This window comes from Ictalurus punctatus, chromosome 26 (genome assembly GCF_001660625.3).
Source record: "Ictalurus punctatus breed USDA103 chromosome 26, Coco_2.0, whole genome shotgun sequence".
Taxonomy (NCBI): domain Eukaryota; kingdom Metazoa; phylum Chordata; class Actinopteri; order Siluriformes; family Ictaluridae; genus Ictalurus; species Ictalurus punctatus.
The window spans coordinates 11,554,745-11,568,162 of record NC_030441.2 but is presented as its reverse complement, the minus strand read 5'-3'; the positions used below and the strand labels follow the sequence as shown (position 1 = coordinate 11,568,162).

The 13,418-nt window shown below is 37.7% G+C and overlaps 1 protein-coding gene across 1 annotated transcript in view; it reads left to right on the top strand.

Moving 5' to 3' along the window:
* Window positions 1–13,418, top strand: part of sorcs3a (sortilin related VPS10 domain containing receptor 3a) — a 296,209-nt gene that overhangs the window by 153,115 nt on the left and 129,676 nt on the right. Inside the window, exon 3 of the mRNA XM_047151173.2 lies at window positions 7,718–7,817. Within this exon, the coding sequence (XP_047007129.1) occupies window positions 7,718–7,817 (100 nt within the window). The remainder of the gene's footprint in view (window positions 1–7,717; window positions 7,818–13,418) is intronic.

The window sequence follows — 13,418 nt, the reverse complement described above, 5'->3', positions numbered from 1 at the left end:
TGTATTTCAATCATCTTCTTCCTCATCATTTCTGGAATTTCGGCATAAATTTTGGCATAGTGTGTTACTGGGTAAGACCTTTTAACCAACTTCATGCTGTTGAAAAAGTTCTATTTAAGTGTTGATTTGATTGAACAGGGTTTGCAGTGATCAGGCCTGGTTGCATCTAACTACAGGAGGAAATGCATTACAAATACAATACCAGTAGGTACTGGATAACTTTTTTGCTACAATAAATAACATTATCATTTAAAAACTGTATTTTGTGTTTGTTCTGGTTGTCTTTGTTTTATCTTAGATTTTGTTTTAATTTCTGAAACAATTTAGTATGAGACAAAACAGAAGATATCAGGATGGGGCAAATATTTTTCACAGCACTGTAGTCCCTAAACTGAAGTGACTTAGCAGGATCAAGGATGATAAATGATACATTAAAAATATATAAATAAAGGAGAAACCCACACTCATGAACTCATAGTCCATAAGGGTTATTTCCCATGTTTAACAAAAAGAAAGCGCGACAAACAAGGCAAGCTCACAAACTTAGTGGCTATGGTGTTAAACTTATTTAAGCTTTTTACTAAAATTTGTAGAATAAGATTTCAAACTATGTGTGCAGGATGTGTAGTATATATTATTTTGTTTGTCTGTTTTTTTGTTTGTTTGTTTGTTTTTTAATAAGTGCTTATGTTATGGAAGGCAATAGTTTTATAGAAGGTGATAGCCATGGTCTCATCCTGTCTAGTGTTTGTGGGAGACTAAATACCTAAAAATATTTTATTGTAATTTCATATCTAAGCACAAATCTAAGAAAGGTTTACAATAAAAATTCATCAAATCTGTTGCTGTAAAAGTAAAACCATACTACTGGTCCATTGTGGCCTATAAACACTTCTACTATTATCTGAGCTTTGAGCAGTCCACTCGTTATTAAGGACATGCCTGAAAATGTACAATTGCAATCAAAACTATTGAACCGCAATTGCAAATCAGGTTTATTGTCAAAATTTACAGACTTTCAGCTGTTTGCAATGAACAAATGAAACAAAAGCAACTGAAATAGTTCATCACAACGAATGCTTCAAGTGGCTTCCCCAAATTCAGTGGAAAATGCAACTTATAATGATGTCTCATTGCTATTGCAAAAGCACAGTCACCCTTCAGCTTTAATCTACATTTCGGGACCATCAAACGTCTCTACTCAGATGATCTCAAACATCTGACATGTGAACTAATGTTCAGTAGGTGAGAGAGATATGTAAGTGCCAATCCATTTAAGGCTCTGATGATGATATACAAATAAGAAAACGGCAAACATTAAAGTAAACATCTGGATGTCTAGGAAAGTATTATACTGCCATGTATTGCTGCATGAATAGTCTTAGTTGTAATTATCACATTACTTACTGCAAATTTTATTTCACTTAACAATATGGTTTCCAACATGATTATTCAGAAGCCTATAAGGTAGAACTTAAAGAAGCCACAACATACTAAACTGAGGTCATGAAATATTAATGTTTGCATCGGATGTAATTTATTTTAATCAAGCTTTTAATTTGAATAAGCATTAAATTTTTTTTATTTTTTTATTTTATTTTTTTTTAAATTTAGTGCACTCTTCTGTGAAGGAAACATGTCCATGCCTTGAAGGATAAACTGAATGAGCACCCATCTGCTATGCTTACAGCTCAATTTAATTGTTGTCCATATATTTTTATTCATATGTATGTATGTATTTGTATTTAATACAGTAACAATAACAAAGAAATTTGTCCCTGATTGACACTGCATTAGATATTTTATATTTGTTGGAATTTCAAATCTCTGAACAATAGTCATTTCCCCTTTCATCCATTTATGTTCCCTAAATCCATTTCTCATAATCTCATCAGAACACAGTAGCAGGTGTATAGACAAGAAATTAGGACAATGGCATCCATTTCCCCATGGACCTTTCCAACCAGACTGGAACTGAATGGCTGGAGAAGTCTGAATGGGAAAAGGGACACGTTGTAAGAGACTGATAAAGTGTAACATTGGCGGTGATGTAGGAAGGTTGGCATGTTTTGGACTTCCCATTGTCATTAGGCTCTTAGTCTGGCTGGAATATTGTCAGATTTTTCAGGTTTTACTTCTGGGTCAAAACCTGGCCCACAGTGAGGTTTGGCTGAAGGACATGGAGGCACATTTTAAACCATGTTAAGTGACATGAACAAATGTTTTATATTTTCATCTGTCTGAATTGTACAGAAACGTTATACTTTCTCAGAAGATGTAGACTGTAAAAACATCTGATACAACTTAAATAGACATTGGTTAACCAATCTAAACATTCTAGTGGAAGAATTTAGCAAGTGTATGGGTGTGTTGGAAAAATGTGCACCAAGTTATTGCACTGATACTTGATACTGATACTGACAGACGTGTAAATTTTAGTTTGGTCTCAAACTGTCTAAACTAAACGCATTTGAGATTAAGCAAATTCAGTCAATGACACAAAACAAGTGTCTGCATCATAAATATCATGTGCTTAAGGGAGAGAAATAAAATCTAGTCTAATCATTTCTCAACATCTGGTTGCCAAGTTAATGATTAAAGTTTTATAAGAAATTATGTTTTAGATAAGAAACTAGTATATCAAAAGCAAAGTAGAAGAGACCATGAAGCATAGTGCAACAACTAGAAAAGAGTCTTGTGCAACTTTTTTTTCCCCTTTTGGGTAAAAAAAGCTTTAATGTGATGCACACACATTCTTGTCTACAGATTTCTGAGAGTCAGTTTCATCATTTCAACTAGTGATGAAGGAGTTCTGGTCAAGAACAATGGAATATGCCCTGATTTTTATACATCATGCTCTATCTTTGGGAAGACAAATGAATCTTTCTTTCATCATCAAAACACGATTAAGAGCTCATTCGTGTTGAAACTATTAAATTGCCCATCCTTGGGAAAAGCAGCAAAGATGTTCATAAAGCTTGGAACTTCACTCTAGCACTGCATAGGTTGAGCATTCTGGTTGAGGCTATATACAGTAAATACTGAAGATTACGGTATTAACATTTCTCTATTATTCTAATCATATATGGTGTTTTCCAAACAATTTATCAGTTGCTATTGTAATAAATTGATTTGTGCAAATTGAATCACTTTTTTTTATCAGGTAGCCTATGATTTTTATACAGTCCCAAAAGCAGTTTAATGACTTTTTTTCAGTCATGCCGATTTTACACTGATGTTCTGTTACCAAATTCAGTCATTTGAGAAGAAAACAACTGTGTAACAGCAAATAAAACAGAGTAATGAAATACCAAAATGGTTATGGAAATGGATAGTAAAACATAATGAACTTCTGAATTTTTGAGGTGACTGTCAGGACATCAGAGCTCCACGTATTAAGTGAAAAACTCTAGTGAAATTCTGAGCATTATCACTAAGCTGTCAAGAGCCTATTCCTCCAACAAGACATGATCTGATTCCAACCACAGTGCACTCTGAATGCCTGCGTATCCTCATTGTATTGGATGGGACCTTTTTCTTCGATTGCTTTTTTTTTTTGCCTCACTCTAATATTCAGAGGAAGTAACTTTCCCCGCTTCTCATGGCACTCTGTGATCATTGCGGGCCATCTCGGGGGCTCTCGAGAATGAAAAAGATCACACTGTAATTTGTTGGAATGCATGATGGCTATGGCTTGTGTGAAAGGAAAAAAGATAGGAAGAAAGAGTTGAAGAATAAAAAAGAAAGTAAAGTTGTAATGGAAAGGATCTAATTTTGGATTGCTTCCTTCGTGGGTAAATGTAATGGCGTTAAGACTGAACAGTGAAAAATCATGTAGAATGAATATACAGTGGTAATAAAGATTGCACAGATATTTTTATTTCAGCTAATAAATGTCCATCATGTGGTATTTTGAAAAATTGGTCCTATGAGTGGTACAGCTGTCTAGAGTTCTGTTCTATCATTTGGAGACTACAAGCTTGAATCCTTTTGATGGCGTCGCTCTCACTGGTTAGGAGTCCAATTGGCCTCGCTCTCTAGATGGAAAAGGTGGCCGTATTTCCCGTCCCATCTGTTGATTGGCTTTACTAGTGAATCACAGAATTTTGGCTAATAGGGAAGTTAAGGCTCTCCTTCAAGCACATTCAGTCAACTTGTGATATTGTGAGTGCAGCAAGTCTGAGAGGAAGTTATCCATCACACATCCATCTATGGAGATCTATATAATGCGGTAGAAAGAAACACAAAGTATTTACTCTATTTTAGTGAAAGCTGGTCGTGATGTTAGATGGGAGGCTGCAGTCTTATCTCTCAGTAGCTGAACAGTAAAACTATTATGGTTGAGCCATTCATTATGTAACAATATCTTATTGATGGCATAAAAAGACTAATGTGGAGCAAACGATTACACACACACACCACACACACACACACATAGTACTTTTGTGTAATTTGTACTTTGTTTGGACTATATGTACTCTAGTTACTTTTAGTTTTTCCTCCAAGCACATGGGAAAAAAGGAATCTGTCTTGTTTGCATTAATTAAACCTGTGACTGTATTTTGCATGTGCCTATTCATGTTGCTACAGATATGTCAGCATAGCAGGCTGAAAAATATTAGCCTAAATGATGATCAAATCTAAAGGAAGATTTGCTCTGTGTAACCCCCTGGCATGTCTGTCACTGATAGCCTGCATGAATCCACAATCTGGGCTAGAAAGAAATCAGCCCCTGCCTCGCTTCTTCATACCATTCTGTTTATTTTTCTTTTGATCACTGGTGGTGCTATTTTGCTTGCTACCACAACAATCCAAAATATTACTCCATAAGACATTTGTTGACAGCAAATAATATGTAGATGCCAAAATGGAAAGATGGGGTGTCCATGCTCTATTTGCCTATAGCAGTGAATGAGTGTGAATAAGTGTGTGAATGTGTGTGTGTGCACAGTGCCCTGCAATGGATTAGTGTCCCATCCATGGTATATTTCCAAAGCAATGCCCAGTGTTCCTGGGTTAGGATCCAGATTCACAATGACCCTGACCAAGATAAGTGGTTACTGAAGATGAATTTTGGAATTGGTCTCATTAGATCATAAAACACATTTTGCAACATTGTTTGGGGTGATTTAGTTGGGCTTGGATGTTTTTTGTGAGAAATGTTTTCCGTTTGCCACCCTACCCCATAGCCCAGACGTGACAAATGCAAGAGATTGTTGTCACATGCAGAGAGTACTGTAATCAGTACTTGTCCTGCAGCTCCTTTAATGTTGCTGTAGGTGTCTTGGCAGCCTCCCTGGTAAGTTGTTATCTTGTCCTTTTGTAAATTTTGGAGAGCTGTCCTGTTCTTGGTGATGTCACTGTGGTACTCCATTTTCTCCACTTGTTGCTGATGGTCTTCATGGTGTTCCATGGTACATTTAATGTTTTGGAAAAAAATTCTGTACCCCTCTCCTGATCATTTTCTTTCAACAGTGAGACCCTGTACAGGCCCTGTACAGACCGTGACTTCAGCAATCAGATGAAACCAAGAAGATATCAAGAAAATCTTACAGAAATAGCTGGTCTTAATTTGGGTTAATCAAAATAATTTCATTTATGACAACTGTATGATAATTACTTTTGAACATGAGAATGAATGTGATTGGTTATTTCTGAACACAGCCACACCCCCAATTATAAAAGGGTGTGCACAGTTATGCAACCAGGTCATTGTAACTTTTTTATTTTTCCTATTTTTACTAAATATTTCTGATGTTATTTTTTTCTACATTGTAATTTCACATGGGTGGATGGGAAGTGTGCGTGGGAAAAGTTCTTACGTGATTTATGTTGGTTTAATTTATCATTACAAAAACTTGCAATTTTAACAGGGGTGTATAGACTTTCTTTATATCCACTGTATATAAAGGCAATATGACATAGGTGGATTACTCAAGCAGTGAAAATGGAATTCATAGTAATAAATATTAATGCTCTACCAGCTCTTGGGAATAGTCAGATATGTTTGGACCCTTCTATATCTGTTTCAAGAGCTGCCTCTATCCACAACATCTGATTTAATAGCAACTGACAGATAAATATAAATAAATTGTGGATTCCTGGTGGGATCTTATTGTTTAATAGTTGCTTTCAACTTGTACATTATTCATGTTTGTGATCCCAGTCCTCTCCACATGTTTTTGTATTACCTATTACCTTAGTTTTAACTCAGTCAAAGGGAAGACATGAATTATTGATATATTGTAAGTGTGCAGATAAACTGGACTCATTCAGTTATGTGTGAGGCCCCCTGTATAAAATGTAATCTTTCTTACTTGAGAAGTCATAAACCCATAACGTGGGAAGCATTTTATACTCAATGTAACATAGGTCATTTGCATGCTCAGTATGAGAACTTGGTGGAAATCTTTATAGATGAAACAAAATGGTCAGACATTTTGTTATGAAATAATCCAAAAAGTAGTAAATCAAACCCTAATTCAAATATTAATTTTGAGTTATTAGTATGATTATCCATTTCCATAGCAAATTCATTATTACATTGTCCCGTTTTATTTGCTTTTACACAGTTGTTTTCAGTTCCAAAGACCAGCTCTTAGTGTAAATTGGGCGTGACAGAAAAAGTCATACCCAATTTACACACAGCATGCAGTTAATTTTAGTAATTTACTTGCACTCTGTGTGTATGTTTATGACTGCCAGAACAAAAAAAAAAAAATGCTGCACTGTTGGATTCACTAGGATTACATCAACATGTTTTTGTGAATAGAATTGTGGAATTATACACTAGAAGTCATCTCCAGTTAAGACCTGGGATGCAGCCAGTTCACAAACACTATCATTTGCTAAGCTACATGACACATAATTGCGAAAGCTACAGGCTGTTTAAAGCTGCAGCATGTAACTTTTGTTTGTTTAAAAAGTTTGTGACATTGCAAAGTACTCTTCTATGAGTTTCTCGATATATCTTTTTTTTAACCAAATATGTCTCCAAATCACCAAACCCCCAAAAGTTACATATTGCTACTTTAAGTCAGGTGTGTTTATTAGATTTATTATTACTTTGAAAATTGCAATTATGCCTGAAACTGAGCCCAGATTTTCACAACAGGTTGCCTGATTAGTTCTCAGACACATTAAGGGAACTGAATGGGAGAAACTGAGAACGAAATAAACTCGGGAACAGAATATAAAGCAAAATCCTAGAGTGTGAGCATAGTCAAGTTGATGCAGCATGCAAGCATATGTCCTGATTCTAGCATGAAGAGAGAGAGAGACTTTCTTAGTAATGGGTCAACCTCAAGCCTCCAGAACAGCTTCAATCCAAATTAGCATATATTCTACAAATCTCTGGAACTCTACTAGAGAATAAACACCATTCTTTCAAAAGATCATCCTGCCCTGTGGCTGGGTATAGAGTCATCCAAGAAGAGACCCATGTATACAATACATATACTACACATACACAGGTGATGGGTGAAAAATGGAAGGACAAAATGGTAGCTCCAGTCCATTAGGCACTATATATACTGTATATAGTGAGAAGCAACACTGTGGCTTTGTCTTCTTACAAAACAGCCATGCTTTCCCATTACCAGAGATTAAACATCATTAGCCATTTAAAAAAAAAAAAAAAAAAAAAACATTTTTTGGAGAAACTACTGCTTCTACTCAGAGGCCAGAGGATGATAACCACTGCATTTCTGTCCCTCAGATCGACAGACTATGGCACCACCTATGAGAGACTGAATGACAAAGTGGGAGTGAAGACAGTCCTGAGTTACCTGTACATCTGTCCCACCAACCAAAGAAAGGTCAGTGGGTCTTTTTCCGTTTCCAAAACAATGTATCTATTCATTCTCATGTGTGGACTCATGCAGTCTGTGAGTCATGATTCCTATATCTTCTTTTCACAAAAGCATTATATGTAGTTGCAAATGTGTAAAGCTCTGACAAAACACATTAAATCCCTCCCCAATACTATTGATTCCTAAACAAACAAACAAACAAAAGTACTGGCTTTGTTAGTTTTGAACCTGATTACATTAGACACCCAATGCCCAACTTTTCCTCTTGTCAAATGAAAGGCCAGATTGCTTTGGAAGGTTAAAGGGTGGGCTAATCACCAGCAGTGGGTTTGACAGAGAGGCAAAGCTCCTTTCGAATAACATTTAAACGTGGCTGCAAACCATAACGAGCTCAAAGGTTAATGATTTGTTTCTCAAACAGAGATGGCTCATGCTGGCATGCTGCCCAGAGTGATAATATGATACCTCAGATTTTGCAGTGACCATGTTATTATCAGGCAATAACACTATAAAAAAATTCTCACACATACATCTTGTGATTCTGATATGGAGGGAGTTTTAAAATGTATAAATAGTCACTGTCTACTTAATTAGTAAAACCTGTACACCTTGGTTTCATGCAGTTATTCATGCAGCCAATCATGTGACAGCAGCGCAAAGCATAAAATCTTGCAGATACAAATCAAAACAATTTAGTTAATGTTCATATCAAACATCAGAATGGGGGGAAAATATGATCTTAGTGACTCTGACCATGGCATGGTTGTAGGTGCCAAATGGGTTGGTTTGAGTGTTTCAAAAACTGCTGATCTCCTGAGATTTTCACATGCAACATCCTCCAGAGTTTACATAAAATGGTGCAAAAACGAATAAAGCATCCAGTGAGTGGCATTTCAGTGGACAGAAATAACTTCTTAATGAGAGCGGTATGGTCAGAGTAAATGGCCAAAAGAATGGCCATACTGGTTTGAGTTGACAGAAATGCAGAAACTCAAATAACCACTCTTTACAACTATGCTGAGCAGAAAATCATTTCAAACAATCCTGTGCAAACATAATGAGCTTTAGAGAGTTCAGAAAGTGTGTTACTCCTTGATCTCATGTTATTACAAAGGGGGAGAGACACATTTTTTTGTGTCAAGGGTATGGGAGTTGAAAAAAGCATGCTGCGGCGCGGTTTCACTCCTGGGATTCAAAACCTCAGGACTCTGGATCGGCCGCTGTCGAGGCAGCCAGCCGGCTCAGATCCTGGGGGTCCCATGTGGATCTGGAAGGGGAATCGGACATGAGTGCTGCTTAATCCCTATATATATAGTATATGAAAATTTGTATATATTTATACATATATGAACATTTTTAAAAAGAGGCACAATGAAGCAGCTCCACTTTCGACTCTCTCACTTATGGAGAGGTATATGAGAATCAACCCACTCTCTCTGACTCCGAGTCAGAGGGGGGAGCCAGTGAGAAGGACCGTGCTCCCTCACTCCGCAGAAAACTCCCCTTTTTCCTGGAAGTGCACCATGAAGTTTCACGCGTCTGGGAGAAAAACATGAATTCGATTTTAATGTTATTTAGTGAGGTGGAATTAAATGAACAGTAAATCTCAGCATTTTGCTCCCATACCCCTTTCGATACCTTGCGTACCCCAGTATGGAACCACTGTATTAGACAATACAGGGGTGGTCTCACACATCAACCATCAGGGAGGATTACATTTGAGCCCCCTGTTCAGGCAGGCTCAACTAATTCTCTGGCAGAGGGGAAGTTTTGTCACTGAGTGCAATATACATTCCAGGCAACCTGAATGTGGGGGAAGGCATCTTGTCTAGACAGGGGCTGAGGCCCAGGGATTGGAGGCTCCATCCCCATGTGGGTGAGTCCATACGGTAGCGGTTCGGCCCAGCGGAAGTGGACATGTTTGCCTCCAAGGAGACAACACACGGCCCGCTGTGGTTTGCCCTCACTCCTTCCACACCAAAAAAAAGGGTCAGGGCTGGACCCCATGGTACACACGTGGCTGAGGTCACGTCTGTACACCTTTCCCCAATTGCTCTGCTCCCACAGGCTCTAGCGATAGTTTGCCAAGATCGTGCTATATCTGCCGCTAGTAGCGCTGAATTGACCTGTTCAAATTTGGTTCTTGGAGATAATATCTCTGCTGGACAGCACTCCCTGGGAGATTCCCCCTCACAGGGATATATTGTCTCAAGCCAGAAGGTTGATTTATCACCCTCGGCTGGAACTATGGAAACTGTTAGTCTGGCCCCTGAGGGGCATCAGCTCATAGATTCCAGCTTCTCAGCAGGGTTGGCTCCATCTATAGTTAGGGTCTATGTGGTCACTATTTCGGCCAGCCATATCCCTATTGATGAAGCCTAATTAAAAAAATCAAACAAACAAAAAAAAAACACCTTACTGTGGCTCTTACACCTCTACTCTGTACACTTTGCTTCTTCTAGAACTCAATTAAAGATCTTGTATAGTAGCACTACTTGCATTGTTCTCTGCTTGATATATCACTTTGCTTGTATTTCCTCATTTGTAAGTCGCTTTGGATAAAAGCGTCTTCTAAATGAATAAATGTAAATGTAAAGCCTCTGTTGGGCAACATTCTCTAACTTCGAGGTGTATGCATGGTGTCAGACAGGTGAGGCCCATATGCAGACCATGCATAACTTCCTGGGACCTTCTGTGGTCTGGGAAGGTCTCTCACGTGCCGCATTTGAGCCCTTAGAGTCATCTTCAGAGAGTTTGCTGACCTAAAGGTAGCTCTTTTGGCTGACCTTGACATCTCTTTTACTCCTTCCTGCCTTGACTTTGCCCCTGGATTAGCCAAGTCCTCCCTATATCCTATGTCAGATTATCAAGTCTGCTGCCCAGCCAGGAGTGTTGCAGGCTTTCTGTCCTCCTCCATTCTTTACACCGGAATGAGGAAGATTGCACCTACTGTGTCCAGTGAGGGCTCCTTTAACTTACGTCCACTGCTCTGACCAGTGGTATAAGTCGGAACAGTTGCTGGTCTGCTTTGCAGTGACAGTAGAGATGATGGTGCATCAAAGCAGTGCATCACTATTTGGATAGTGGTGAAAGTTTCATAGCAAGATTGACTCCTTCTACAATTAGGGTCTACATGGCCGCCATTTCGGACAGCCACGCCCCTATTGATGGAGTCTCTGTGACGGGCCATACCCTCAGTATAACATAGTGGGTATACTCGTTCCCACAGCGTGAAGCTCACACAATCTTGAATTCCCTTTGAAAGGGAATATCTGGGTTACGCATGTAATCCTGTTCTCCTATTCCTTTTTTTTTTTTTTTACTTTAGTAACTTTTTATTGGTTTTCAATTACAAGAAAGGAAAATACAAAAAAAAACAAAGATGAAACCAGACACAATAAAGACAAACAGTAACACACACAAAACCCCCCAAAAAACCCAACTAAAATTCCATGCAAGATATAATTATTCTAGGGGGAGAGAAAACTTAAAAAGCATTAAAATGAAAGAAAAAGCAGTATATATACAACATATATATAAGCGTATATACATATATACATACATACACACATTATAAATATATATATATATATATATATATATATATATATATATATATATATATATATATATATATATTCACACATGTTGATGAAACACTATGATGAAAAACAAGGCAAAAACAAAAACACAACATATGTCACAACTAAAAACAAAGTACTCAGTCAATATACAAGGTCTTTGACGAAACTAATAGCAGCTGTCCAGCTCTGAATTGTTTTCGATGTTGCTTTATGGAATTTAGCTGTCGCTCATTCCATAATAAGAACATCCAAAATATAAGAGCACCAAATTGACACAGGACAGCAGTGTGGATTGGACCATCCGTATAAAATCGCTTTCTTAGATGCGGTTAAAGCAGCCATCAACAGTCTCTTTTGCTGTACATTAAGTGACCGTGACATCTTTCTTTCCCACTGCACTCTCACCTCTCTCTGCGTCTGCTCTGTTCAGTGATTGGCTGAGAGCCGGAGCAGCACATCCCTTTGATCGCACAGCAGCTGACAGACATGAATGTAAAAAGAAGCAAGCACAGGTTTCCCACTGATTGATTTAAAAATGTCATGGATAGCAAGACGTGCCCTTCGTCCCAATTTAGATAATTCGTATGCGAATGTTTTTAAAATGCAAGACGAATGGAATGCAACATGTTTTACATGTAAAATAGTCCATGTTATTACGGCCTAGTTCTCTTGTTCAAAGTAGTTATAGTGTTCAAAAACACTTTTGATCATTCATGTTCCACACCTGTCCATTATATAGTTTTATAAAAGTCAAAAAAGTTATTTTTAAAAATCATAAAAGTTATGAAAAATAATTTAAAAAGTACAAAAACATAAAAGTGAAAAAAATATCTATCTATCTATCTATCAAAAACTAATATAATGAAATGTGATGAATAGTGTTCTTAATGCAGATTGGGGAGACTGAAGAATGTTGTCTATCAGGCATAGTTAGACGTGTCAACAAAAGCGCGAACAAAATGGGGGAAAGAGGGCACCCCTGCCTTGTTTCCCGACACTGCAAATCCTGTGGATACACAAGCAGTTGGACTATTATAAACAGTTTGAATCATATGAAAAATAGACGAGCCAAAACATTTTTTTTTTCAGAACTGTCCACAGATTCCTCCACTCTAATCTATCAAATTCTTTCATTGCATCTAAACTTAAAATGGCATTTGAGACACAAGAGGCTAAGCTGACATCAGTTATTTGCAAAAGACGTCTGAAGCTAATCTGCCCCTAATAAAGCCAGTCTGATCAGGATGCACCAGGTCAGAGATACAAGTATTGATCCTCTCAGCGAACACTTTTGCATATAACTTAATATCTGCATTCAATAAAGACAGCGGTCTATAACTCCTGCAGTCCAGTGGATCTGTACCACTCTTAAGCAGCAATGAGCTCAAGGCAACCCTTTGATCTTTTTGGAAATAACCGACCTGAATTGAGTACTCAATGGATTTGTGGAAGGGCCTATTAAGTCCCAAAACGCCAACAAAAGTTCTGGAGGTATATCGTCAAGTCCAGGAGACTTGTGCTTCTTCATAGAGACTGCAGCTTAATTCTTAATTCTTCTGAAGAAATTGGCTCATCCAATTGTTCTATCTGATCTACAGAGAGATATGGAAAAGTAAGGTCCTCAATGAAATCCTCCATATCAGCACTATCATCAGGAGCTACAGATATACAATTCAGCATAGAAATTAGGAAAAAACGTATTAACATGAGAAGGATTAGTTATAACTGCACCAGAGGGATCCCTAATGCAAGTCTCTCTGACTGTTTGAATCGTAGAGCAAGAAGTCTACTTGGTCTATTAGCTTGTTCATAATACAGCTGTCTAGTTCTAAGTATTACAAACTCTGATCTCACACTGGAGACTTCTTTAAATTTAGCTTCCAATGACTCTAAGAGATGAGCTCTATCTGAATCATAATGAGACTGCTGTAGCCTCCCCAAATCTTGAATCAATTTTTTCTAAGGAAGCGATTTTCTCAAGCCCTAGCAACTTTAGAAGAGGAAGAAATACAACTACTTCTAA